Source organism: Dendrobates tinctorius, unplaced genomic scaffold (genome assembly GCF_039654945.1).
Source record: "Dendrobates tinctorius isolate UK_male_01 unplaced genomic scaffold, ASM3965494v1 ptg000311l, whole genome shotgun sequence".
Taxonomy (NCBI): domain Eukaryota; kingdom Metazoa; phylum Chordata; class Amphibia; order Anura; family Dendrobatidae; genus Dendrobates; species Dendrobates tinctorius.
The window spans coordinates 165,178-192,940 of NW_027361978.1; the positions used below are offsets into that span (position 1 = coordinate 165,178).

The 27,763-nt window shown below is 46.7% G+C and overlaps 1 protein-coding gene across 1 annotated transcript in view; it reads left to right on the plus strand.

The window, feature by feature from the left end:
• The window catches only part of OBSCN (obscurin, cytoskeletal calmodulin and titin-interacting RhoGEF), a 636,219-nt gene that overhangs the window by 134,349 nt on the left and 474,107 nt on the right, over positions 1-27,763 (plus strand). Inside the window, exon 52 of the mRNA XM_073561015.1 lies at positions 26,462-26,728. Within this exon, the coding sequence (XP_073417116.1) occupies positions 26,462-26,728 (267 nt within the window). The remainder of the gene's footprint in view (positions 1-26,461; positions 26,729-27,763) is intronic.

A 27,763-nucleotide genomic window follows, 5' to 3' on the forward strand; every position in this document is an offset into this window, starting at 1 on the left:
GACTGTATGTGGGGACAATAACCATGAGCAGGACTGTATGTGGGGGCCAATAAAGATGAACAGGACTGTATGTGGGGCCAATAACGAAGAGCAGTACTGTATGTGAGGGCCAATAACGATGAGCAGGACTGTATGTGGGGCCAGTAACGATGAGTAGGACTGTATGTGGGGCCAATAACGAAGAGCAGGACTGTATGAGGGGGCCAATAACGATGAACAGGACTGTATGTGGGGCCAATAACGAAGAGCAGTACTGTATGTGGGGACAATAACCATGGACAGGACTGTATGTGGGGCCAATAACGATGAGCAGGACTGTATGTGGGGCCAATAACGAAGAGCAGTACTGTATGTGGGGCCAATAACGATGAACAGGACTGTATGTGGGGACAATAACGAGGAGCAGTACTGTATGTAGGGCCAATAACGATGAACAGGACTGTATGTGGGGACAGTAACGAGGAGCAGTACTGTATGTGGGGCCAATAACGAACAGGACTGTATATGGGGACAATAACGAGGAGCAGTACTGTATGTGGGGCCAATAACGATGAACAGGACTGTATGTGGGGACAGTAACGAGGAGCAGTACTGTATGTGGGGCCAATAACGATGAACAGGACTGTATGTGGGGCCAATAACGAAGAGCAGTACTGTATGTGGGGCCAATAACGATGAACAGGACTGTATGTGGGGACAATAACGAAGAGCAGTACTGTATGTGGGGCCAATAACGATGAACAGGACTGTATGTGGGGACAATAACGAGGAGCAGTACTGTATGTGGGGACAATAACCATGGACAGGACTGTATGTGGGGCCAATAACGATGAGCAGGACTGTATGTGGGGCCAATAACGAAGAGCAGTACTGTATGTGGGGCCAATAACGATGAACAGGACTGTATGTGGGGACAATAACGAGGAGCAGTACTGTATGTGGGGCCAATAACAAGGAGCACTACTGTATGTGGGGCCAATAACGATGAACAGGACTGTATGTGGGGACAATAACGAGGAGCAGTACTGTATGTGGGGACAATGACCATGGGCAGGACTGTATGTGGGGACCAATAGCGATGAGCAGGACTGTATGTGGGGGGCCAATAACGATGAACAGGACTGTATGTGGGTACCAATAACGATGAGCAGGACTGTATGTGGGGGCCAATAACGATGAGCAGGACTGTATGTGGGGGCCAATAACGATGAGCAGGACTGTATGTGGGGGCCAATAACGAGGAGCAGGACTGTATGTGGGGGCCAATAACGATGAGCAGGGCTGTATGTGGGGCCAATAACGATGAGCAGGACTGTATGTGGGACCAATAACGATGAGCAGGACTGTATGTGGGGGCCAATAACGATGAGCACGACTGTATGTGGGGTCAATAACGAGGAGCAGTACTGTATGTGGGGGCCAATACCGAGGAGCAGGACTGTATGTGGGGGCCAATAACGATGAGCAGGACTGAATGTGGGGCCAATAATGAGGAGCAGGACTGTATGTGGGGGCCAATAATGAGGAGCAGGACTGTATGTGGGGACAATAACGATGAGCAGGACTGTATGTGGGGGCCAATAACGAGGAGCAGGACTGTATGTGGGGGCCAATAACGATGAGCAGGACTGTATGTGGGGGCCAATAACGATGAGCAGGACTGTATGTGGGGGCCAATAACGAGGAGCAGGACTGTATGTGGGGGCCAATAACGAGCAGGGCTGTATGTGGGGCCAATAACGATGAGCAGGACTGTATGTGGGACCAATAACGATGAGCAGGACTGTATGTGGGGGCCAATAAAGAGCAGGACTGTATGTGGGGGCCAATTACGATGAGCACGACTGTATGTGGAGGCAATAACGAGGAGCAGTACTGTATGTGGGGGCCAATACCGAGGAGCAGGACTGTATGTGGGGGCCAATAACGATGAGCAGGACTGAATGTGGGGCCAATAATGAGGAGCAGGACTGTATGTGGGGGCCAATAATGAGGAGCAGGACTGTATGTGGGGACAATAACGATGAGCAGGACTGTATGTGGGGGCCAATAACGATGAGCAGGACTGTATGTGGGGACAATAACAATGAACAGGACTGTATGTGGGGCCAATAACGAGGAGTAGTACTGTATGTGGGGGCCAATAACGATGAACAGGACTGTATGTGGGGCCAATAACGATGAGCAGGACTGTATGTGGGGGCTAATAAGGAGGAGCAGGACTGTATGTGGGGACAATAACGATGAGCAGGACTGTATGTGGGGGCCAATAACGATGAGCAGGACTGTATGTGGGGACAATAACGATGAGCAGGACTGTATGTGGGGCCAATAACGAGGAGCAGGACTGTATGTGGGGGCCAATAACGATGAACAGGACTGTATGTGGGGCCAATAAGGATGAACAGGACTGTATGTGGGGACAATAACGATGAGCAGGACTGTATGTGGGGGCCAATAACGATGAGCAGGGCTGTATGTGGGGCCAATAACGATGAGCAGGACTCTATGTGGGACCAATAACGATGAAAAGGACTGTATGTGGGGACAATAACGAGGAGCAGGACTGTATGTGGGGGCCAATAACGATGAACAGGACTGTATGTGGGGCCAATAACGATGAACAGGACTGTATGTGGGGCCAATAACGATGAGCAGGGCTGTATGTGGGGGCCAATAACGATGAGCAGGGCTGTATGTGGGACCAATAACGATGAGCAGGACTGTACGTGAGGGCCAATAACGATGAGCAGGACTGTATGTGGGGACCAATAACGATGAGCAGGACTGTATGTGGGGACCAATAACGAGCAGTACTGTATGTGGGGGCCAATAACGATGAGCAAGACTGAATGTGGGGGACAGTAATGAGGAGCAGGACTGTATGTGAGGGCCAATAATGATGAGCAGGACTGTATGTGGGGGCCAATAACGGTGAGCAGAAATGTATGTGGGGGGCCAACAACGATGATCAGGACTGTATGTGGGGGCCAATAACGATGAGCAGGACTGTATGTTGGGGCCAATAACGATGAGCAGGACTGTATGTGGGGCCAATAACGATGAACAGGACTGTATGTGGGGCAAATAACGATGAGCAGGACTGTATGTTGGGGCCAATAACGATGAATAGGACTGTATGTGGGGCCAATAACGATGAGCAGGACTGTATGTGGGGGCCAATAACGATAAACAGGACTGTATGTGGGGACAATAACGATGAGTAGGACTGTACGTGGGGGCCAATAATGAGGAGCAGATTGTATGTGGGGCCAATAACAATGAGCAGGACTGTATGTGGGGACAATAACGATGAGAAGGACTGTATGTGGGGACAATAACGATGAACAGGACTGTATGTGGGGACCAATAATGATGAGCAGGACTGTATGTGGGGCCGATAACAATGAGCAGGACTGTATGTGGGGCCAATAATGAGGAGCAGGACTGTATGTGGGGACCAATAACGATGAACAGGACTGTATGTGGGGACAATAACGATGAACAGGACTGTATGTGGGGACCAATAACGATGAGCAGGACTGTATGTGGGGCCAATAACAATGAGCAGGACTGTATGTGGGGCCAATAATGAGGAGCAGGACTGTATGTGGGGACCAATAACGATGAACAGGACTGTATGTGGGGACAATAACGATGAGCAGGACTGTATGTGGGGGCCAATAACAATGAACAGGACTGTATGTGGGGACAATAACGATGAGAAGGACTGTACGTGGGGGCCAATAATGAGGAGCAGGACTGTATGTGGGGCCAATAACAATGAGCAGTGTTCCTTACACTTGCCAGTCCTACTCTAACATGAAAACCACAGAAAGAGGAAAGAATCCTCCAATATTTGAGAAAAAAACAAAACAGACAGAGATGCTGATTTGTATAGACAGGCCTCAATATAAATGCACTGACAGGGTGCAGCGGACCCAAGTAAAATGGCAACTGCACAGGTGCAATAATACCTAATGAAATAGCCAGCCTACAATCAGGGATTGGCCGTGTGTCACACCAGTGCAAAAAAAATAATCCGTATGTGGCAGTGTTCACACAGGGAATGCAGAGCATATGGTTCACAGCCTCTTAGTAACACCATATAGGGGGGCTGCTCACTGCTAGCTATAATGCCTCCCGTGTGAACAGAGGCCACAGTTTCCAGAACCATTTGGGCCCAACTGCACCCTGAAAAGATAAAAAGTGCACAAAAACATATCAATATATGTAAGGTATTGGTTAATATTATGGCCATAATACGTAAGCTGGCAAACTAACGTCAAAGTTAACGTCTAACAATGAGCAGGCCTGTATGTGGAGGCCAATAATGAGGAGCAGGACTGTATGTGAGGGCCAATAATGATGAGCAGGACTGTATGTGAGGGCCAATAATGATGAGCAGGAATGTATGTGGGGACCAATAAAGATGAGCAGGACTGTATGTGGGGCCAATAACCATGAGCAGGACTGTATGTGGGGAAAATAACCATGAGCAGGACTGTATGTGGGGGCCAATAACGATGAGCATGACTGTATGTGGGGACCAATAACGATGAGCAGGACTGTATGTGGGGGCCAATAACGATGAGCAGGACTGTATGTGGGGCCAATAACCATGAGCAGGACTGTATGTGGGGGCCAATAACCATGAGTAGGACTGTATGTGGGGAAAATAACCATGAGCAGGACTGTATGTGGGGACCAATAACGATGAGCAGGACTGTATGTGGGGGCCAATAACGATGAGCATGACTGTATGTGGGGACCAATAACGATGAGCAGGACTTTATGTGGGGGCCAATAACGATGAGCAGGACTGTATATGGGGGCCAACAACGATGAGCAGGACTGTATGTGTGTGCCAATAACCATGAGTAGGACTGTATGTGGGGAAAATAACCATGAGCAGGACTGTATGTGGGGGCCAATAATGAGGAGCAGGACTATAATAATAATAATAAATTTTATTTCTATAGCGCCGACATATTCCGCAGCACTTTACATTTCAGAGGGGACTTGTACAGACAATAGACATTACAGCATAACAATAATCACATAGATCATAACAAATACCAAGAGGAATGGGGGCCCTGCTCGCAAGCTTACAGTCTGAGGAAAGGGGAGACACGAAAGGTGGGTGGTAACAGTTGCCCTGATTGTATGGACCAGCCATAATGTTAAGTGTGTAACAGTACAGACACAGAGGGCTAATGGATGCATAAAGCATGTGGGAACATGATGCGGGGAACCTGGTTATGGTAAAACTTTTGGCTGTGCCACACAGGGATAGATTAAGTTAATGTGTTGAGGCGGTAGGTCAGTCTGAATAAATGCGTTTTCAGGGCACGCTTAAAATTGTGGGGATTGGGGACTAATCGTATTGACCTGGGAAGTGCATTCCAAAGAATTGGCGCAGCACGTGTAAAGTCTTGGAGACGGGAGTGGGAGGTTCTGATTATTGAGGATGCTAACCTCAAGTCATCAGCAGAACGGAGGGCGCGGGTAGGGTGGTATACTGATACAAGGGAGGAGATGTAGGGTGGTGCTGAGCCATGGAGGGCTTTGTGGGTGAGGGTAATAAGTTTGTACTGGATTCTGGAGTGGATGGGTAGCCAGTGTAATGACTGGCACAAGGTAGAGGCATCAGTGTAACGATTGGTGAGGAATATGATCCTGGCTGCAGCATTCAAGACATTGGAGGGGGGAGAGTTTGGTAAGAGGGAGACCGATTAGAAGAGAGTTACAATAGTCCAGACGAGAATGAATAAGAGAAACAGTCAAGAGTTTTTGTCAAAAGTAAGAAAAGGTCTAATTCTAGAAATGTTTTTGCGGTGCAGATGACAAGAGCGAGCCAGTGATCGAATGTGGGGGGCAAAGGAAAGCTCGGAGTCAAGTATGACCCCAAGACAGCGGGCATGTTGCTGAGTAGTAATAGTGGAACCACACACAGAAATGGCAGTGTCGGGTATAGGTACATTAGTAGCGGGAGGAAACACAAGGAGTTCAGTCTTTGACTGGTTCAGTTTCAGATATAGTGAGGACATGATGTTAGCGACAGCGTTTAGACAATCGCCGGTGTTTTCTAGAAAGGCTGGCGTGATGTCAGGAGAAGAAGCATACAATTGGGTGTCGTCAGCATAGAGATGGTACTGGAAACCAAATCTACTGATTCTTTGACCAATAGGGGCAGTGTACAAGGAGAAGAGGAGGGGGCCTAGGACTGATCCTTGAGGAACCCCAACAGTAAGGGGAAGGTGAGAGGAGGAGGAGGAACCGGCAAATTATACAGTAAAGGAGCGGTCAGAGAGATAGGAGGAGTCCAGGAGAGAATGGTGTCCTTGAGGCCAGTGGGACGGAGCATAGTGAGGAGGAGCTGATGATCCACATGTGGGGGCCAATAATGAAGAGCAGGACTGTATGTGGGGGCCAATAATGAGGAGCAGGACTGTATGTGGGGACAATAACCATGAGCAGGACTGTATGTGATGACAATAACCATGAGCAGGACTATGTGGGGCCAATAATGAGGAGCAGGACTGTATGTGGGGCCAATAATGAGGAGCAGGACTGTATGTGTAGCCAATAATGAGGAGCAGGACTGTATGTGGGGGCCAATAACAATGAGCAGGACTGTATGTGGGGGCCAATAACGATGAGCAGGACTATATGTCGGGTCCAATAACAATGAGCAGGACTGTATGTGAGGACCAATAATGATGCGCAGGACTGTATGTGGGGACCAATAACGAGGAGCAGGACTGTATGTGGGACCAATAACGATGAACAGGACTGTATGTGAGGACCAATAACGATGAGCATGACTGTATGTGGGAACCAATAACGATGAGCAGGTCTGTATGTTGGGACCAATAACGAGGAGCAGGACTGTATGTGGGGACCAATAACGATTAGCAGGACTGTATGTGAGGACCACTGAGCCACAAACCAGACTACCCTGGAAGGGGAGTGACTACGACAGCTACCTCGGTCTTCACTGGAGCCTCTGATGGTGAGGTCAGGCTTGTGCGGCAGGTAGCTGTCTGGTGCCACTCCAGGGTGGTGTCTGGCTGTGGCTGCTGATCCCACTCGGGGACAAGTCACTTGGACAGGTGCTATAGACTGGCAGGCAGGTAGACACGACAGGCACGGCTGAGACACTGGGCAAGCAGCCGTGGCTTGGAGACACTGGGCAAGCGGGCACGGCTTGGAGACACTGGGCAAGCGGGCACGGCTTGGAGACACTGGGCACGGCTTGGAGACACTGGGCAAGCAGGAGTGGAATATGAGAGACAGGTTTGGACCTGTTCACACAGGAGGTGCAGGTATGGATATAGGCAGGAAGGAGTGGAATATGAAGGAACAGGTTTGGACCTGTTCATACAGGAGGTGCAGGTATGGATATAGGCAGGAAGGAGTGGAATATGAAGGAACAGGTTTGGACCTGTTCACACAGGAGGTGCGGGGACTGCAAGGGAGCCGGGCAGAGCGGCTAGGGAGCCGGGCAGGCAGAGCGGCTAGGGAGCCGGGCAGGCAGAGCTGCAAGGGAGCAGAGCCTCTGATAGGGAGGACACAAGGAAAGACACAGCAGAGAAGGAACCACAGACAAGGAGACAGACAGACAGAGGTAAGACTGAGTTCAGACAGAGACACAGGAACAAAGACACAAGACCAGGATATTCTGCCTCCTGGCAGGCGGACAGAGAAGTACTAGGCAAGGTACCAAGACACAGGAATACGCAATAAGAGCCTTCAGAGAAGGCAAGACATAGGACAGGGCCTGGTTAGCTCAGCAGCAAGGAGCTAACTGAGTTTAGACATTGCACAGGCCATGTTTCAGTGGGAGTGGCGAAATAGTCAAGGGGTCCAGGTGATTGGTAAGGGACATATTACACAGGTGCACCCTGACTGCATAAGAACCAGAGAGTTCAGGTGCCGCCCCCTATACACACAGTCAGGAAACATAGAGAGCAGAGGCACAGAGCTGGCAACAGACAGAATTCACAGCATGGCTTGAAGCAGAAAGTAAGTTGGTGTGCGGGGGATGGGAGGCCATGCAGTGATGCCAGCAGGGTTGTTAAAGCAGGCCTGTATGTGGGGGGCCAATAACGACCAGGACTGTATGTGATGACAATAACGATGAGCAGGACTGAATGTGGGGGCCAATAATGAGGAGCAGGACTGTATGTGGGGCCAATAACAATAAGCAGGACTGTATGTGGGGACAATAACAATGAGCAGGCCTGTATGTGAGAGCCAATAATGATGAGCAGGACTGTATGTGGGGGCCAATAACGGTGAGCAGGAATGTATGAGGGGGCCAATAACGATGAGCAGGACTGTATGTGGGGACAATAACGATGAGCAGGACTGTATGTGGGGACAATAACGATGAGCAGGACTGTATGTGGGGGCCAATAACGATGAGCAGGACTGTATGTGAGGGCCAATAACGATGAGCAAGACTGTATGTGGGGCCAATAACCTTGAGCAGGACTGTATGTGGGGACCAATAATGAGGAGCAGGACTGTATGTGGGGACCAATAGCGATGAGCAGGACTGTATATGGGGCCAATAATGAGGAGTAGGACTGTATGTGGGGGCAAATAATGAGGAGTAGGACTGTATGTGGGGACAATAACGATGAGCAGGACTGTATGTGGGGCCAATAACCTTGAGCAGGACTGTATGTGGGGACCAATAATGAGGAGCAGGACTGTATGTGGGGACCAATAGCGATGAGCAGGACTGTATGTGGGGCCAATAATGAGGAGTAGGACTGTATGTGGGGGCCAATAATGAGGAGTAGGACTATATGTGGGGGCCGATAATGAGGAGTAGGACTGTATGTGGGGGCCAATAATGAGGAGTAGGTCTGTATGTGTGGGGGCCAATAATGAGGAGTAGGACTGTATGTAGGGGCCCATAATGAGGAGTAGGACTGTATGTGGGGGCAAATAATGAGGAGTAGGACTGCATGTGGGGACAATAACGATGAGCAGGACTGTATGTGGGGACAATAACGATGAGCAGGACTGTATGTGAGGGCCAATAACGATGAGCAAGACTGTATGTGGGGCCAATAACCTTGAGCAGGACTGTATGTGGGGACCAATAATGAGGAGTAGGACTGTATGTGGGGGCCAATAATGAGGAGTAGGACTATATGTGGGGGCCGATAATGAGGAGTAGGACTGTATGTAGGGGCCCATAATGAGGAGTAGGACTGTATGTGGGGGCAAATAATGAGGAGTAGGACTGTATGTGGGGGCCGATAACGATGAGCAGGACTGTATGTGGGGGCCAATAATGAGGAGCAGGACTGTACGTGGGGGACCGATAACGATGAGCAGGACTGGACGTGGGGGCCGATATCGATGAGCGGGACTGTATGTGGGGGCCGATAACGATGAGCAGGGCTGTATGGGGGGCCGATAACGAAGAGCAGGACTGTATGTGGGGACCGATAACGATGACAGGACTGTATGAGGGGACCAATAACGATGAGCAGGACTGTATGTGGGGGCCGATAATGAGTAGCAGGACTGTACGTGGGGACCAATAACCAGGGCTGTGGAGTCGGTAAGCCACAGTTGCGACTCTGACTCCGACTCCTGGATTTTATCAGGCTCCGACTCCGACTCCGGCTCCGCCAATTCATAACAACAAATTTACTGTTGTAAAATATTAAACATCGTGCTTATTCAGTTTCTCACCATCATATAAGTAATCAGACCACTTAGAGCAAAAACTACATTTATTAGAATACAATTAGAATATAGCAAATAACTTTTAGAAACTTTTCTAAACTGTAAGTAAATATGCAATAAACACTTTTATGCAGTTAATAAGAAGAAATCTATAAATTTGTCCTCAGAAAAAGTATTGCCTCTGTCAGATCCTCCTTCATGGATGCCCTCAAATCTGATCTAATTATTTTGAGAGCAGAGAACAACCTCTCTACACTAACTTGTGTTGGTGGCAAAGCAGTAACCACTCGGGCAACATCTCTGACAATGTCAGGATACAGAGGAATCGCTTGTTGCACTGTTATTTTTGATGAACGGTCAAATTTCTCAATTTCTTTTAGTGCACATGAAAAATTCTGCTGCAATGTCCTGGCTGTGTCCCTTGATGGGGATGACTCTTCTTCTATGCGGGAACGCTTTGCACGGTCCTTGTGATCCAAATATTTTTCGAAATTAAATTCTTCATCAGTTGATGATGAGGGTGAAGATGTGGCAGGACGACCAAATTCTTCTTGTTCCTCCTGACTGTTCTGCAACCCTTTCATCCTTACTGCTATTTCAAACAGAGCTTCTTTTCCTTTACTTAGCTGTTGATCATCTAGAAGAATCCGATGCAATGGGTCTACATAAACAGCTGCCAAAAGAATGTTATTTTGTAATAGTAGCTTCTCTCTCCGTTTCATTGATGTAGCAATGCCACTTGCAATTAACCCTCCTCTTTGGGACAGGCAAAACATCAGGTTCTTCCACTTCTTTAAGAAAATACCTGGAGTTAAGTCCTCTGCTTGTAATTTTTTAGTCACTGTAAATGGGTGCTCTAGCACTGACTTTCATTTAGCGTCAGTTGAGGGTTAGCCATGTCTACAAGAAAGGTTTTCAGTTCAACCAAGCGCTGAATCATTAAGTAAGTACTGCCCCATCGTGTGGCTTGATCAATAATTGCCCCTTTTCCAGCACGTCTCTTCAAAATTGAGTCAACTTTAGGGGTTCTGGCAACAGTAGCCAATTTTCTCACCTTGCCAATCAGTGCAGCAGCATGTCCTTCTTGCAGACTGTCTCTTATAGCCAGCTGTAGCGTATGCACAACACAGCGCATGTGATGAATGAAAGAACATATTGACACAGTTTCAACAAGATCATCTAAACTATCATGTTGCTGTTCATCTGAAGCAACTTCAGTTTGCTCCTCAGTTACAATACTGTGTTCCTCTATTTCAAACATTTCTGTGTCTGTGGACCCAGAATGTTCTTCTAGCTGCTGGTCACCATCATTACTCTCATTCATTAGCTTAATAGGACTTATCATATTTGAAGCATTGTCAGTTACGACAGAAAGAACTTGCTCTTTTTTAAGTTCATAGTCTTGCAGAACCTTTTCCACCAAGACCTGGAGAAACTCACTGGTGTGATGAGCTTTGGTGTCTTTTACTGCCAATGTCTTGGTAACTATTTCATTTTTGTCACAAACAAATCGGACATTGATGGCAAAATAGTTCACTCTGTGACGTGTGCAGGCATCCATTTTAAGAAACAGAAAGTGTCCCTTGAGAGTTTTTTTAAGTTCTTCCTTTTGTTTAAAAGCGTCTTCGATTACTAATTTTCTAATACTCTCTCTCTCCAGAGAAACACCAAGCTTGCGGGCCATTTCCCCATTCAGACACACAAAAGCTGGTCGTGAAAATAATGAAATAGGCACACTATCCTTTACAACAAGCGCTATGATCTGTTTTTTAAATGTATCTACTGTCATTGTCACAGTAACTTTGTCACTGACAAAATATCTTGCAACTGATGGCTGCAAAGTTCTCTGCTCCTTTGTTTGGCTGGAAGAGCTGGGCACTGGTTCATTGGTTTGGATGCAGTCTTTCTCATCCACTGCTTTCAGTACTTCTGGATGAAAGCGCTGTAAATGTCTCTTTAGATTAGAAGCTCTGGTAGGAGCATTTTTATCTTTGCCTGAATATGCACTCATCTTGGCTTCACAGCATTTGTTTTCGTCTGGATCATTTGTCATACACTGACAGACATAATGTTTTCTATCTTGAGTGATGGTGAAATATTCAAATACAGCTGATTTAATGTGAAGCTTTTTGACATTCTCAGGTTTTTAATTCTGCATTCACAATCCAAATGACAATTGTTTTTCCTAAAAACAATTGTACAAAATTATTGCCAGGTCATACAACTGATATAGTGGTCAGTAATACTGTTATTATTCCTCATGTACTCACAGTTAACTGATGCAAAGTTTGTTGAAAGGATAATACTTCTTACAGTCTTCCTCTTCTGAGTAGCAGGCAGCTGTGAGATGCTTGGAAGACGCACACTTAGTATGATCTAGTCTAGAGGAGGAGCTTTACTACTAAGAATTTGCAACACATTATCACTTTCAGTTTCATACATTGTAAGTAGGGGGGTTGGGGCAGCATGAGGTTAACCAAGAATAAGATTAGATAAGAGCAGTGGAGAACAGTGACACACAAGAAGTAAGAAATGTCTCTATCTCCAGCAGAACTGCTTATCACTGTTGTTCATAGTTTGATAGAACATATATATTTGAGTAACATTTATAAAATTCATATGAAAGTTCAATTATGAAATATTAATACATTTTTTTTAAAGCTGGAGTCGGAGTCGGTACATTTCTACCGACTCCGACTCCAACCAAAACTGACTCCGACTCCACGACTCCGACTCCGACTCCACAGCCCTGCCAATAACGATGAGCAGGACTGTACGTAGGGGCCGATATCAATGAGCAGGACTGTACGTGGGGGCCGATAACGATGCGCAGGGCTGTATGTGGGGTCAATAACGATGAGCAGGTCTGTATGGGGGGCCGATAACTATGAGCAGGACTGTATGTGGGGGACGATAACGATGAGCAGGACTGTACGTAGGGGCCGATATCAATGAGCAGGACTGTATGTGGGGGCCGATAACGATGAGCAGGGCTGTATGGGTGGCCGATAACGATGAGCAGAACTGTATGTGGGGGACGATAAATATGAGCAGGACTGTATGTGGGTGCCAATAACGATGAGCAGGACTGTATGTGGGTGCCAATAACGATGAGCAGGACTGTAAGTGGGGGCTGATAATGATGAGCAGGACTGTATGTGGGGACAATAACCATGAGCAGGACTGTATGTGGGGGCCGATAACAATGAGCTGGACTGTATGTGGGGGCCAATAACGATGAGCAGGACTGTACGTGGGGGCCGATATCGATGAGCAGGACTGTATGTGGGGGCCGATAACGATGAGCAGGGCTGTATGGGGGGCCGATAACGAGCAGGACTGTATGTGGGGACCGATAACAATGACAGGACTGTATGTGGGGGCCAATAACGATGAGCAGGTCTGTATGGGGGGCCGATAACGATGAGCAGGACTGTATGTGGGGGACGATAACGATGAGCAGGACTGTATGTGGGGGACGATAACTATGAGCAGGACTGTATGTGGGTGCCAATAACGATGAGCAGGACTGTATGTGGGGCCGACAATGATGAGCAGGACTGTATGTGGGTGCCAATAACGATGAGCAGGACTGTATGTGGGGGCTGATAATGATGAGCAGGACTGTATGTGGGGACAATAACCATGAGCAGGACTGTATGTGGGGGCCGATAACAATGAGCAGGACTGTATGTGGGGGCCAATAACGATGAGCAGGACTGTATGTGGGGGCCGATAACGATGAGCAGGGCTGTATGGGGGGCCGATAACGAGCAGGACTGTATGTGGGGACCGATAACAATGACAGGACTGTATGTGGGGGCCAATAACGATGAGCAGGTCTGTATGGGGGGCCGATAACGATGAGCAGGACTGTATGTGGGGGACGATAACGATGAGCAGGACTGTATGTGGGGGACGATAACGATGAGCAGGACTGTATGTGGGTGCCAATAACGATGAGCAGGACTATGTGGGGACCAATAAGGTTATGAGCAGTACTGTAAATGGGGGCCGATAATGATGAGCAGGACTGTATGTGGGGACAATAACCATGAGCAGGACTGTATGTGGGGTCCAATAACAATGAGCAGTCTGTGTATGGGAGCCGATAACAATGAGCAGGACTGTATGTGGGGGCCAATAATGAGGAGTAGGACTGTATGTGGGGGCCAATAATGACTAGGACTGTACGTGGGGGCCAATAATGAGGAGTAGGACTGTACGTGGGGGCCGATAATGAGGAGTAGGACTGTATGTGGGGGCCAATAACGATGAGCAGGACTGTATGTGGGGGCCAATAATGAGGAGTAGGACTGTATGTGGGGGCCGATAATGAGGAGTAGTACTGTATGTGGGGGCCGATAATGAGGAGTAGGACTGTATGTGGGGGCCGATAATGAGGAGCAGGACTGTATGAAGGGACTTTCTTCAATGGAAGTCTTCAAACAGAGGCTGGACAGATATCTGTCTGGGATGATTTAGGGAATCCTGCTTTGAGCAGGGGGTTGGACCAGATGGCCCAGGAGGTCCCTTCCAACTCTATGATTCTATGTGGGGGCCGATAATGAGGAGTAGGACTGTAGCTCTGTATGACCGGTTGTTGGATAGGTCAGTGCTTATTAGGGACAGCCGACGGGAAGGTATTTGTCACATTTAGGGAAAAATTGTGTGATTCTTTTCCCTATAAGACTAAACCCTAAGCAGAGCTGTTTGCCCCTTATGATTTACGTCTTCCTTGTTGCGCGGTCTGACAGGGAAATTGCAGGAAGTTTTCTTTGTATCATAGATCAATATTACATCTGTTATTATGTAGGTAATTTTAATTTAATAAATAAAAAGTGATTTTAGGGGAACATTTGTTCATATTGTGATGCTCTCACAAGAGTTTATAGCTGGGCACCTCTTGTATATAATTATATATGTACAGCCGGTATAACCAGGGCATCTCCTGTATATAATTATATATGTACAGCCGGTATAACCTGGGCATCTTCTGTATATAATTATATATGTACAGCCGGTATAACCTGGGCACATCCTGTATATAATTATATATGTACAGCTGGTATAACCCGGGCATCTTCTGTATATAATTATATATGTACAGCCGGTATAACCTGGGCACATCCTGTATATAATTATATATGTACAGCCGGTATAACCCGGGCATCTTCTGTATATAATTATATATGTACAGCCGGTATAACCTGGGCACATCCTGTATATAATTATATATGTACAGCTGGTATAACCTGGGCACCTCCTGTATATAATTATATATGTACAGCCGGTATAACCTGGGCATCTCCTGTATATAATTATATATGTACAGCCGGTATAACCTGGGCATCTTCTGTATATAATTATATATGTACAGCCGGTATAACCTGGGCACATCCTGTATATAATTATATATGTACAGCTGGTATAACCTGGGTATCTCCTGTATATAATTATATATGTACAGCCGGTATAATCTGGGCATCTCCTGTATATAATTATATATGTACAGCTGGTATAACCTGGACATCTCCTGTATATAATTATATATGTACAGCTAATATAACCTGGGTATCTCCTGTATATAATTATATATGTACAGCTGGTATAACCTGGGTATCTCCTGTATATAATTATATATGTACAGCTGGTATAACCTGGGCATCTCCTGTATATAATTATATATGTACAGCTGGTATAACCTGGACATCTCCTGTATATAATTATATATGTACAGCTGGTATAACCTGGGTATCTCCTGTATATAATTATATATGTACAGCTGGTATAACCTGGGCATCTCCTGTATATAATTATATATGTACAGCATGTATAACCTGGGCATCTCCTGTATATAATTATATATGTACAGCCGGTATAACCTGGGCATCTCCTGTATATAATTACATATGCACAGCCGGTTTAACCTGGGCATCTCCTGTATATAATTATATATGTACAACCGGTTTAGCCTGGGCATCTCCTGTATATAATTATATATCTACAGCCGGTATAGCCTGGGCATCTCCTGTATATAATTATATATCTACAGCTGGTATAACCTGGGCATCTCCTGTATATAATTATATATGTACAGCTGGTATAACCTGGGTATCTCCTGTATATAATTATATATGTACAGCTGGTATAACCTGGGCATCTCCTGTATATAATTATATATGTACAGCATGTATAACCTGGGCATCTCCTGTATATAATTATATATGTACAGCCGGTATAACCTGGGCATCTCCTGTATATAATTACATATGCACAGCCGGTATAACCTGGGCATCTCCTGTATATAATTATATATGTACAACCGGTTTAACCTGGGCATCTCCTGTATATAATTATATATCTACAGCTGGTATAGCCTGGGTATCTCCTGTATATAATTATATATGTACAGCCGGTATAGCCTGGGCATCTCCTGTATATAATTATATATGTACAGCTGGTATAACCTGGGTATCTCCTGTATATAATTATACATGTACAGTTGGAATAACCTGGGCATCTCCTGTATATAATTATATTTGTGCAGCTGGTATAACCTGGACATCTCCTGTATATAATTATATATGTACAGCAGGTATAACCTGGGCATCTCCTGTATATAATTATATATGTACAGCCGGTATAACCTGGTCATCTCCTGTATATAATTATATATGTACAGCCGGTATAACCTGGTCATCTCCTGTATATAATTATACATGTACAGTTGGAATAACCTGGGCATCTCCTGTATATAATTATATTTGTGCAGCTGGTATAAACTGGACATCTCCTGTATATAATTATGTGTACAGCCGGTATAACCTGTGCATCTCCTGTATATAATTATATATGTACAGCTGGTATAACCTGTGCATCTCCTGTATATAATTATATATGTACAGCCAGTATAACCTGTGCATCTCCTGTATAATTATAGATGTACAGCCGGTATAACCTGTGCATCTCCTGTATATAATTATAGATGTACAGCCGGTATAACCTGTGCATCTCCTGTATATAATTATATATGTACAGCCGGTATAGCCTGGGCATCTCCTGTATATAATTATATATGTATAGCCTGGGCATCTCCTGTTTATAATTATATATGTACAGCTGGTATAACCTGGGTATCTCCTTTATATAATTATACATGTACAGTTGGAATAACCTGGGCATCTCCTGTATATAATTATATATGTACAGCCGGTATAACCTGGTCATCTCCTGTATATAATTATATATGTACAGCTGGTATAAACTGGACATCTCCTGTATATAATTATATGTGTACAGCCGGTATAACCTGTGCATCTCCTGTATATAATTATATATGTGCAGCCGGTATAACCTGGACATCTCCTGTATATAATTATATATGTACAGCCGGTATAACCTTGGCATCTCCTGTATATAATTATATATGTACAGCCGGTATAACCTGGTCATCTCCTGTATATAATTATATATGTACAGCCGGTATAACCTGGGCATCTCCTTTATATAATTATATATGTACAGCCGGTATAACCTGGGCATCTCCTGTATATAATTATATATGTACAGCCGGTATAACCTGGGCATCTCCTGTATATAATTATGTATGTACAGCCGGTATAACCTGGGCATCTCCTGTATATAATTATATATGTACAGCCGGTATAACCTGGACATCTCCTGTATATAATTATATATGTGCAGACGGTATAACCTGGACATCTCCTGTATATAATTATATATGTGCAGCCGGTATAACCTGGTCATCTCCTGTATATAATTATACATGTACAGCTGGTATAACCTGGACATCTCCTGTATATAATTATATATTGTGGCATGGCAAAGGGCTGTATAGTCGATGGGAGATATGTGTCTCAGAGATGGCTTGTCTCCATAATGTAAAGCATAACAGATATTGCTGTGCTGTTACTGTTTTGCAAGGACCTGTGGTGAGGTCACAGTCACATGACCAGTCCGCTGCTGGGTTCGTGGGTGTGGCTACACCCTTATAATGTGGCCTTCTCCTGAACCAGGTAGCTGTATGTGGGGAGGACTACACCTCCCACGTGTGCTGAGACTCCCGGTCTGAGTCTGAAACCACGAACGTTTGTTTTGTTTGCCTAAGCTAGAGGCTATTTTTGGTGATACGCTGATTTATGGTTTATGACACAAATAAACCTCATGAACTTTGGAAGAACCTGTCTCCAGATTGTCTCCCGCTGCACCTGAGCGAGTCACATCCCTACAATTGGTGCTAGACGTGCGGGCAGCGATACCAGCAGAGACTTGAGACAGTTGCTGCGTGTCCTGGGTAAAGTTTGCAGCTGGGCAACAAGCACTGCCGGGAATAATGGAGGACCTGCTGAAACACCTGGTCCCATCCCAGGCACTGCAGCAGGAAACCAACAAGCTGTTGTTACAGCTGATCCAACAAAGTCAGCAGGAGCAACGGCAGCAGTTCCAGCAGAGCCAGCAGGAACAATGGCAGCAGATGCAGCTTCTGGCAACCGCCATCCAGGAGGGCAGGACGAGCGCCCCAACCCCAGGTCTGGCTGATGACACCCATGTCAGGAAGGCGGTAAGACGCACATTGCAAATAATTACCCCTGAGGATGATGTGGAGGCCTTCCTGACAGTGTTTGAGATGGTGGCTTAGAGGGAAAAACTTCAGCCAGAGCAGTGGGCATACGTACTGGCCCCATACCTGACGGGGGAGCCCCAGAAGGCGTACTTTGATTTGACTTTGCAAGATGCCAAGCAGTATCCCAAGCTAAAAGCCGAGATTCTCGCACTTTTGGGGGTGACAATAACTGTCAGGGCACAGCGAGTTCACCGCTGGGCCTATCACCGGGACAAACCGCCTCGCTCCCAAATGTTCGACCTGTTGCACCTGGTCCAGAAATGGCTGCAGCCTGAGTCTTCTAAGCCTGCGCAGATGGTAGAGCGAGTGGTGATGGATCGGTTTGTGCATGCCATGCCGAGACCCCTACAGACTTGGGTTGCCCAGGGCGATCCCCAAAATGCCGATTAACTGGTTGGGCTGGTCGAGAGATACCAGGGGATGGAAGGTTCCTTGGGGAAGCAGCCCATTCCGTATTGGGAATCCCAGCAGGGGGAGGAGTCCCAAAACGGGGTGGTGCGTCCAAGGTCAAAAGGGGCGGCGTAGGCTGTGCCCAAGGTCCCCATGGGTGATATTACTTGCTGGAAGTGTCACAGGCCAGGACATATAGCTGCCCGTTGTCCCCAGATCACCGAGCAGATGGACTGCAGCATGGGACGCCGTAGTTCATACTACGCCCATCCAGCTTGCAGTGTGAACTCGCCACCTAACGAGGGGCCACAAGCGTGTCCCGTGAAGGTGAACGGTCGAGCAGTAATGGTGCTTCTGGACTCCTGTAGCTTGGTGACCCTTGTGGGGGCCAGTTTTCCTCTCAACCTACTCCCGGGTAAAAAGATTGGCGTTCGGTGCATACATGGCGATGCAAAGGACTACCCTATGGCTAGGGTGAATATTGAAACGGCGCATGGCACCGAGTCGCATGAAGTTGGTGTTGTTCGAGACTTGTTGCATCCTATAATTATTGGCCGGGATTTCTGTCTGTTTTGGGATTTGTGGGGGAAGGGTTCTGAGTGTGCTAGCAAGAGCAGGGAACCAATCCACCCCAACGAGGTATCGCCACCACCAGAGGCAGACGGGTTTCCTTTATGTGTCCTTGTTGGGGATGAAGAGGAAGGATCCCCTGTCCCTGACATCCCGGAGTTAGGGGTGGCCAGGGAGAATTTTGGGACTGCCCAACATAGGAACCCCACGCTGAGGGAAGCCTTTAGCAATGTCACCGTCAATAATGGGGTTGCACAAGAGCCGGTAGCAGACACAAGGTTTCCCTATTCTATGTTGAGTGGGGAATTGTTGTACCGGGTCACGAAAATAAGGGAGGAGGTGGTAGAGCAGTTAATAGTACCAGGCCCCTATAGAGGGCAAGTGTTGGACATGGCCCATTCACACATCTTGGGGGGGACACCTGGGGGTGGAAAAAACGCAGGAACGGATTGTACAGAGGTTCTATTGGCCTGAGTGTCACCGTGGAAATAGCAAACTATTGCAGGTCCTGCCCGACATGTCAGTTAACTGCCCCCACATCTCATTTTCGGAACCCTCTTGTGCCACTGCCCATTATTGAGGTGCCATTTGAGAGAATTGCCATGGACTTGGTTGGTCCCTTAGTTAAATCAGCTTGGGGGCATCAGTATATATTAGTCATCCTGGACTATGCCACACGCTATCCTGAGGCCATTCCCCTGAGAAACTCCTCCGCGAAGAGTATAGCCCGCGAGCTGGTCCATGTGTTTTCCCGGACGGGTTTGCCGAAGGAGATCCTGACCGACCAGGGGACACCTTTTATGAGCAAGGTGATTAGGGAATTGTGCAGAGTCTTGCAAATCTCCCAGTTGAGGACTTCAGTGTACCATCCGCAGTCAGATGGCCTTGTTGAGAGGTTTAACAAGACACTGAAGAGCATGCTGAGAAACGTCATAGAGAAAGATGGTAGAGACTGGGATTGTCTCTTACCGTATTCACTGTTTTCTATCCATGAAGTTCCCCAGGCCTCCATGGGGTTCTCGCCCTTCGAGCTTCTGTATGGCCGGCATCCGCGAGGTCTCAGGAAACCTGGGAAGCTGAAGTCACGCCCCACAGAAGCGTCATTGAGCATGTGGCACTGATGCAGCAGAGGGTTGCGAAGGTGATGCCCATTGTTAAAAAACATCTCCGCCAGGCACAAGAGGCTCAGGCCAGGGTCTACAACCGGTCAGCCAGAGTGAGGCAGTTCAGTTCTTGGCCAAGTGGCAAGGGCCATATGAGGTGGTGGAGAAGCTGGGAGACGTAAACTACAGGATCCACCAACCCGGAAGCCGGAAGCCATACCAGGTTTACCATGTCAACCTCATCAAGCCGTGTCTTGCTGGGCAACCTAGAAGGGGAGGTTGGAGCGGTTACCATAGCGGAGACGCCATCGAAGGCCCAGAAACACCAGTGCCGGGAGTTACTCCAGAAAACAGGGACCTGTTCTCAGAGTTTCCAGGGTGCACGAAGGTGGTGGAGCACGAAGTTCTGACCGAGCCACATGTGCGGGTGAACGTGAAACCGTATCGTATTCCTGAGGCCTGGCGAGAGGTAATCTCCAAGGAGGTGCAGCGTATGTTGAAACTCGGGGTCATTGAGGAATCCAAGAGCGGCTGGTCGAGCCCGATTGTCCTGGTCCCAAAACCTGATGGTGAATGGAGGTTCTGCAACGACCTGAATGAGGTCTCCAAGTTCGACGCTTATCCCATGCCACGCGTTGATGAGCTCATCGAGAGACTTGGTTCTGCCAGGTACATAACCACTTTGGATCTGACAAAGGGGTTACTGGCAGATCCCCATGGCACAGGAAGCCAAGGAGAAGACAGCATTCTCCACACCAGACGGGTGCTTCCAGTATGTCCGGATGCCGTTTGGCCTGCAGGGAGCTCCGGCAACCTTCCAGAGGGCTATGGATAGAATCCTTGCACCTCATAAGTTATACGCTGCCGCGTACCTGGATGATATCGTCATCTTTACCCCGGACTGGGAGTCTCACCTAGAAAAGGTCCAAGCAGTGTTTGACGCTCTAAGGGAGCGGGGTTTACAATAAACCTGAAAAAGTGTGCCTTGGGTAAGGAGGAAGCCAAGTACCTCGGATATGTAGTGGGGCGTGGCGAGATCAAACCCCAAATCAATAAAGTGGAGGCAATTCAAACATGGCCGAGACCTCTGTCAAAGAAGCAGGTTAAGCCTTTCTGGGGATTGTGGGATATTACAGGAGGTTCATTCCAAACTTTGCCACAATGACTGCACCTCTAACTGATCTGCTTAAGGGGACAAAGTCAGTGATGGTTAGCTAGTCCGAAGAAGCAGAGTCAGCCTTCCAAGAAATGAAGGGAGCTCTTTGTAAGCAACCCGTTTTGGTGGCCCCAGACTTTAAAAAAGAGTTCATCCTTCAGACAGATGCCTCAGATGTCGGGGTAGGTGCAGTCCTCTCCCAGGAGATACATGGGGAGGAGCATCCTGTCCTCTACCTGAGTAGGAAGCTATCTTCTTGCGAAAAGAATTACTCAGTCGTAGAGGAGTGTTTGGCCATAAAGTGGGCAGTGGATACGTTACGGTACTATCTGGTGGGATGCAAATTTAGATTAATATCCGACCATGCCCCACTCAGGTGGATGAGGGAAACAAAGGATAAGAATGCTAGGGTCACCCGCTGGTTCTTAGCACTGCAAGACTTCAACTTCCATGTAGAGCATAGGGCCGGGAAACTACAGTGCCGGCAAAAAAAATCTTTACAAGTTCAATGAAACCACAAAATCTTAATATTCAAGTGGATTATTGTGGATATTTTATTACAATTAGTATTTTGTCATGTCACCCTTACATTTTATCACCATCTGCAGTCGTTTAGGCATGGATTCAGCAAGGCTGGCTAAGTATGCGGAGTCCATGTTTACCCACAGTGTCTTCAGCACCTCCTTTTAGATTGTTGATGTTGCTGGGTCGTGTCTCTTAAACCTTGTTTTTCATTAAATTCCAGGCATTTTCTATGGGGTTAAGGTCAGGGGAATTACCTGGCCACTCTAAAATGTTAATGTTATGGTCACTGAGAACTTTCTCACGGCCTTGACTTTGTGGACAGGGGCTCCATGATGCATAAAGTAATCACACTGATGTATGACCCAAAAAGTAAGCATGTGTTCCTCCAAAACAGTAATATAATTGCTTGCTTTCATAGTTACATTCTTGGTAAGGAAGTACAAACCTGCCCTGCCCATGCTTCCACTGAATACACCCCGCACCATCACACTGTCAGGGTGTTTAACAGTCTAAGGCCTCTTTCACACTTCAGTTTTTTACAATCAGTCACAATCCGCCAGGTTTTGAAAAAAACGGATCCGCAATTTTCTTTTGAGGATCCGTTTTTTTTCCCCATTGACTTCCATTAATGGCGGATTGTGACGGATTGCCGTCCGTTGCATCCGTTTTTTTTTGCGGATCCGCCAAAAGTTGCTGTCCGTCACCATCCTCAAAGATTTCAAAACGGAGCTTGCAACGTTTTTTTCTCTGGCGGATCCTCCACACACTCATTTAACCCGAAATTCTTTCTGGCTGCCGGACAAAAAAAAAAAATTCTCTCTCTCTCTTTCTCTCTCTTTCTCTCTCTCTCTTTTTCCAGGCTGCGATTCCTTTAAAATTCTTCATTTGTCGGATCCGTCAAAAAAACGGACGGGTGGCATCCGTTGTCATCAGTACTAAAACGGATCCGCCATCCGTCCTTTTGGCGGATTTTGACTGATGCAAAAAACTGAAGTGTGAAAGAGGCCTTAACTGTATATTTTGGGTCATCCCGTGACACAGTACTCGGACGACGCACAACCTTTGAGCCTCCCCTGACCAGCCTGAAAGTGCTCTCATCACTAAACATCACTTTCTTCCACTCTTCAGATGTGGAATCTTGATATTTCTTACACAAGGCCAGCCTTTTCTTCTTCATTGCTGCTGTGAGCAGGGGCTTCTTTGCGGCACGGCAACGTGGTAGACCCAGGTCCTTCTGCAGGCAGTGACGAATTGTCCTTGCTGTGATGTTCTGGAGGAGCATAGGGTACTTGTTTATTAGTTCACCAGCAGTTATAGAAGGATGTGACATCACTTCACGCCTCAGAAGCTTATCAGTCCTTGGTGAAGTCTTCTTAGGTGCACCAGAGCCTGACTTCCTCTGCGGTACCATCCCAGGAGGCAATGATGCCGCCGACCGCTTCAGCTGATAAATTGCTTCTCTTGACACTCCCAGATCTCTAGCTACAGCAATCACCGAATCCCCCTTCTCGAGCAGAGCCAAGGCACGGGATTTCTCTTCCATTTTAAGCTTCTTTCGACCCATTGTGGGCGATAATAAAAAAACTGAGGGAGATAATAAAAGACTGCCTAATAGCAAAACTGGCTGAGCTGCACATAACAACCAATCAGAGTACAGCTTTCGCTTTACCAGAGAAGTGAGAACTGAGCCTTGATTGGTTGATATTTGCAACAAAGCCAGCTTTAATATTAGACAGCTTTTTATTATCTCCCCCATTGTGTACACTTTTAAAAAGTGAAATTATTATGTGGATTTTATAGGTAAAGATTTTTTTTGCCGGCACTGTACATGGTAATGCCGATGCCCTCTCAAGAATCCCTTGCCTGGTAGGTGAAAGTGCCAAGCCCCGTGGCTTTAGGCAGAGGGGGGAGGTATGTGGCATGGCAAAGGGTTGTGTAGTCGATGGGAGATATGTATCTCATAAATGGCTTGTCTCCATAATGTAAAGCATAACAGATATTGCTGTGCTGTTATTGTTTTGCAAGGACCTGTGGTGAGGTCACAGTCACATGACCAGTCCGCTGCTGGGTTCGTGGGTGTGGCTACACCCTTATAATGTGGCCTGCTCCTGAACCAGGTAGCTGTATGTGGGGAGGACTACACCTCCCACGTGTGCTGAGACTCCCGGTCTGAGTCTGAAACCACGAACGTTTATGTTTTGTTTGCCTAAGCTAGAGGCTATTTTTGGTGATACGCTGATTTATGGTTTATGACACAAATAAACCTCATGAACTTTGGAAGAACCTGTCTCCTGATTGTCTCCCGCTGCACCTGAGCGAGTTACATCCCTACAATATGTAAAGCCGGTATAACCTGGGCATCTCCTGTATGTAATAATATAGGTACAGCCAGTATAACATGGACATCTCCTGTATATAATTATATATGTACAGCCGGTATAACCTGGGCGTCTCCTGTATATAATTATATATGTACAGCCGGTATAACCTGGGCGTCTCCTGTATATAATTATATATGTACAGCCGGTATAACCTGGACATCTCCTGTATATAATTATATATGTACAGCCGGTATAACATGGACATCTCCTGTATATAATTATATATGTACAGCCGGTATAACCTGGGCGTCTCCTGTATATAATTATATATGTACAGCCGGTATACCCTGGACATCTCCTGTATATAATTATATATCTACAGCCGGTATAACCTGGGCATCTCCTGTATATAATTATATATGTACAGCCGGTATAACCTGGGCATCTCCTGTATATAATTATATATGTACAGCCGGTATAACATGGACATCTCCTGTATATAATTATATATGTACAGCCGGTATAACCTGGGCGTCTCCTGTATATAATTATATATGTACAGCCGGTATAACCTGGACATCTCCTGTATATAATTATATATGTACAGCCGGTATAACATGGACATCTCCTGTATATAATTATATATGTACAGCCGGTATAACCTGGGCGTCTCCTGTATATAATTATATATGTACAGCCGGTATAACCTGGACATCTCCTGTATATAATTATATATGTACAGCCGGTATAACCTGGGCGTCTCCTGTATATAATTATATATGTACAGCCGGTATAACATGGACATCTCCTGTATATAATTATATATGTACAGCCGGTATAACCTGGGCGTCTCCTGTATATAATTATATATGTACAGCCGGTATAACCTGGACATCTCCTGTATATAATTATATATGTACAGCTGGTATAACCTGGGCGTCTCCTGTATATAATTATATATGTACAGCCGGTATAACCTGGGCATCTCCTGTATATAATTATATATGTACAGCTGGTATAACCTGGGCATCTCCTGTATATAATTATATATGTACAGCTGGTATAACCTGGGCATCTCCTGTATATAATTATATATGTACAGCCGGTATAACCTGGGTATCTCCTGTATATAATTATATATGTACAGCCGGTATAACCTGGGAATCTCCTGTATATAATTATATATGTAAAGCCAGTATAACCTGGGCATCTCCTGTATATAATTATATATGTACAGCTGGTATAACCTGGGCATCTCCTGTATATAATTTATATATGTACAGCTGGTATAACCTGGGCATCTCCTGTATATAATTTATATATGTACAGCTGGTATAACCTGGGCATCTCCTGTATATAATTATATATGTACAGCCGGTATAACCTGGGCATCTCCTGTATATAATTATATATGTACAGCCGGTATAACCTGGGCATCTCCTGTATATAATTATATATGTACAGCCGGTATAACCTGGGTATCTCCTGTATATAATTATATATGTACAGCTGGTATAACCTGGGTATCTCCTGTATGTAATTATATATGTACAGCCGGTATAACCTGGGCATCTCCTGTATATAATTATATATGTACAGCTGGTATAACCTGGGCATCTCCTGTATATAATTATATATGTACAGCCGGTATAACCTGGGAATCTCCTGTATATAATTATATATGTACAGCCGGTGAAACCTGGGAATCTCCTGTATGTAATTATATATGTACAGCCGGTATAACCTGGGCATCTCCTGTATATAATTATATATGTACAGCAGGTATATCCTGGCCATCTCCTGTATATAATTATATATTAACGGTCGGTATAACCTGGGTATTTCCTGTATGTAATTATATATGTACAGCCGGTATAACCTGGGCATCTCCTGTATATAATTATATATTAACGGTCGGTATAACCTGGGCATCTCCTGTATATAATTATATATTAACGGTCGGTATAACCTGGGTATCCTTTGTATATGTGCAGTGTACAGCTGGTATAACCTGGGTATTCTCTTCTTGTTGCAGCCCTTCCCATTGTGTTTGTGAAGCCCCTGAAGAACACGGTGGTGGAGGATGGGGTGACTGTGACCCTGCGCTGTGAGACCTCCAAGCCTAATGTCCCTGTGGAGTGGAGGAAGGGGACTATGGCGATTTTACCATGCACAAAGTACGAAATGAAGCAAGATGGAGCAGTAGCCGAGCTGGTGATCTATGATGCTGAAGCTGAAGATGCCGCGGATTATACGTGTGACACTGGAGACCAGCAGAGCACAGCCACTGTCAGAGTGAACGGTGAGCAGGTGCTCCGGCTCCCGGGAATCTGTTCTGTCCTACATGTATCACCAGCTCCCAGGGCTCCGTTCTGTCCTACATGTATCACCAGCTCCCAGGGCTCCGCTCTGTCCTGCATGTATCACCAGCTCCCAGGGCTCCGCTCTGTCCTACATGTATCACCAGCTCCCAGGGCTCCGCTCTGTCCTACATGTATCACCAGCTCCCAGGGCTCCGCTCTGTCCTACATGTATCACCAGCTCCCAGGGCTCCGCTCTGTCCTACATGTATCACCAGCTCCCAGGGCTCCGCTCTGTCCTACATGTATCACCAGCTCCTAGGGCTCCGCTCTGTCCTGCATGTATCACCAGCTCCCAGGGCTCCGCTCTGTCCTACATGTATCACCAGCTCCCAGGGCTCCGCTCTGTCCTACATGTATCACCAGCTCCCAGGGCTCCGCTCTGTCCTACATGTATCACCAGCTCCCAGGGCTCCGCTCTGTCCTACATGTATCACCAGCTCCCAGGGCTCCGTTCTGTCCTGCATGTATCACCAGCTCCCAGGGCTCCGCTATGTCCTGCATGTATCACCAGCTCCCAGGGCTCCGCTATGTCCTACATGTATCACCAGCTCCCAGGGCTCCGCTCTGTCCTACATGTATCACCAGCTCCCAGGGCTCCGCTATGTCCTGCATGTATCACCAGCTCCCAGGGCTCCGCTATGTCCTGCATGTATCACCAGCTCCCGGGGCTCCGCTCTGTCCTGCATGTATCACCAGCTCCCAGGGCTCCGCTATGTCCTGCATGTATCACCAGCTCCCAGGGCTCCGCTCTGTCCTACATGTATCACCAGCTCCCAGGGCTCCGTTCTGTCCTACATGTATCACCAGCTCCCAGGGCTCCGCTCTGTCCTGCATGTATCACCAGCTCCCAGGGCTCCGCTCTGTCCTACATGTATCACCAGCTCCCAGGGCTCCGCTCTGTCCTACATGTATCACCAGCTCCCAGGGCTCCACTCTGTCCTACTTGTATCACCAGCTCCCAGGGCTCCGCTCTG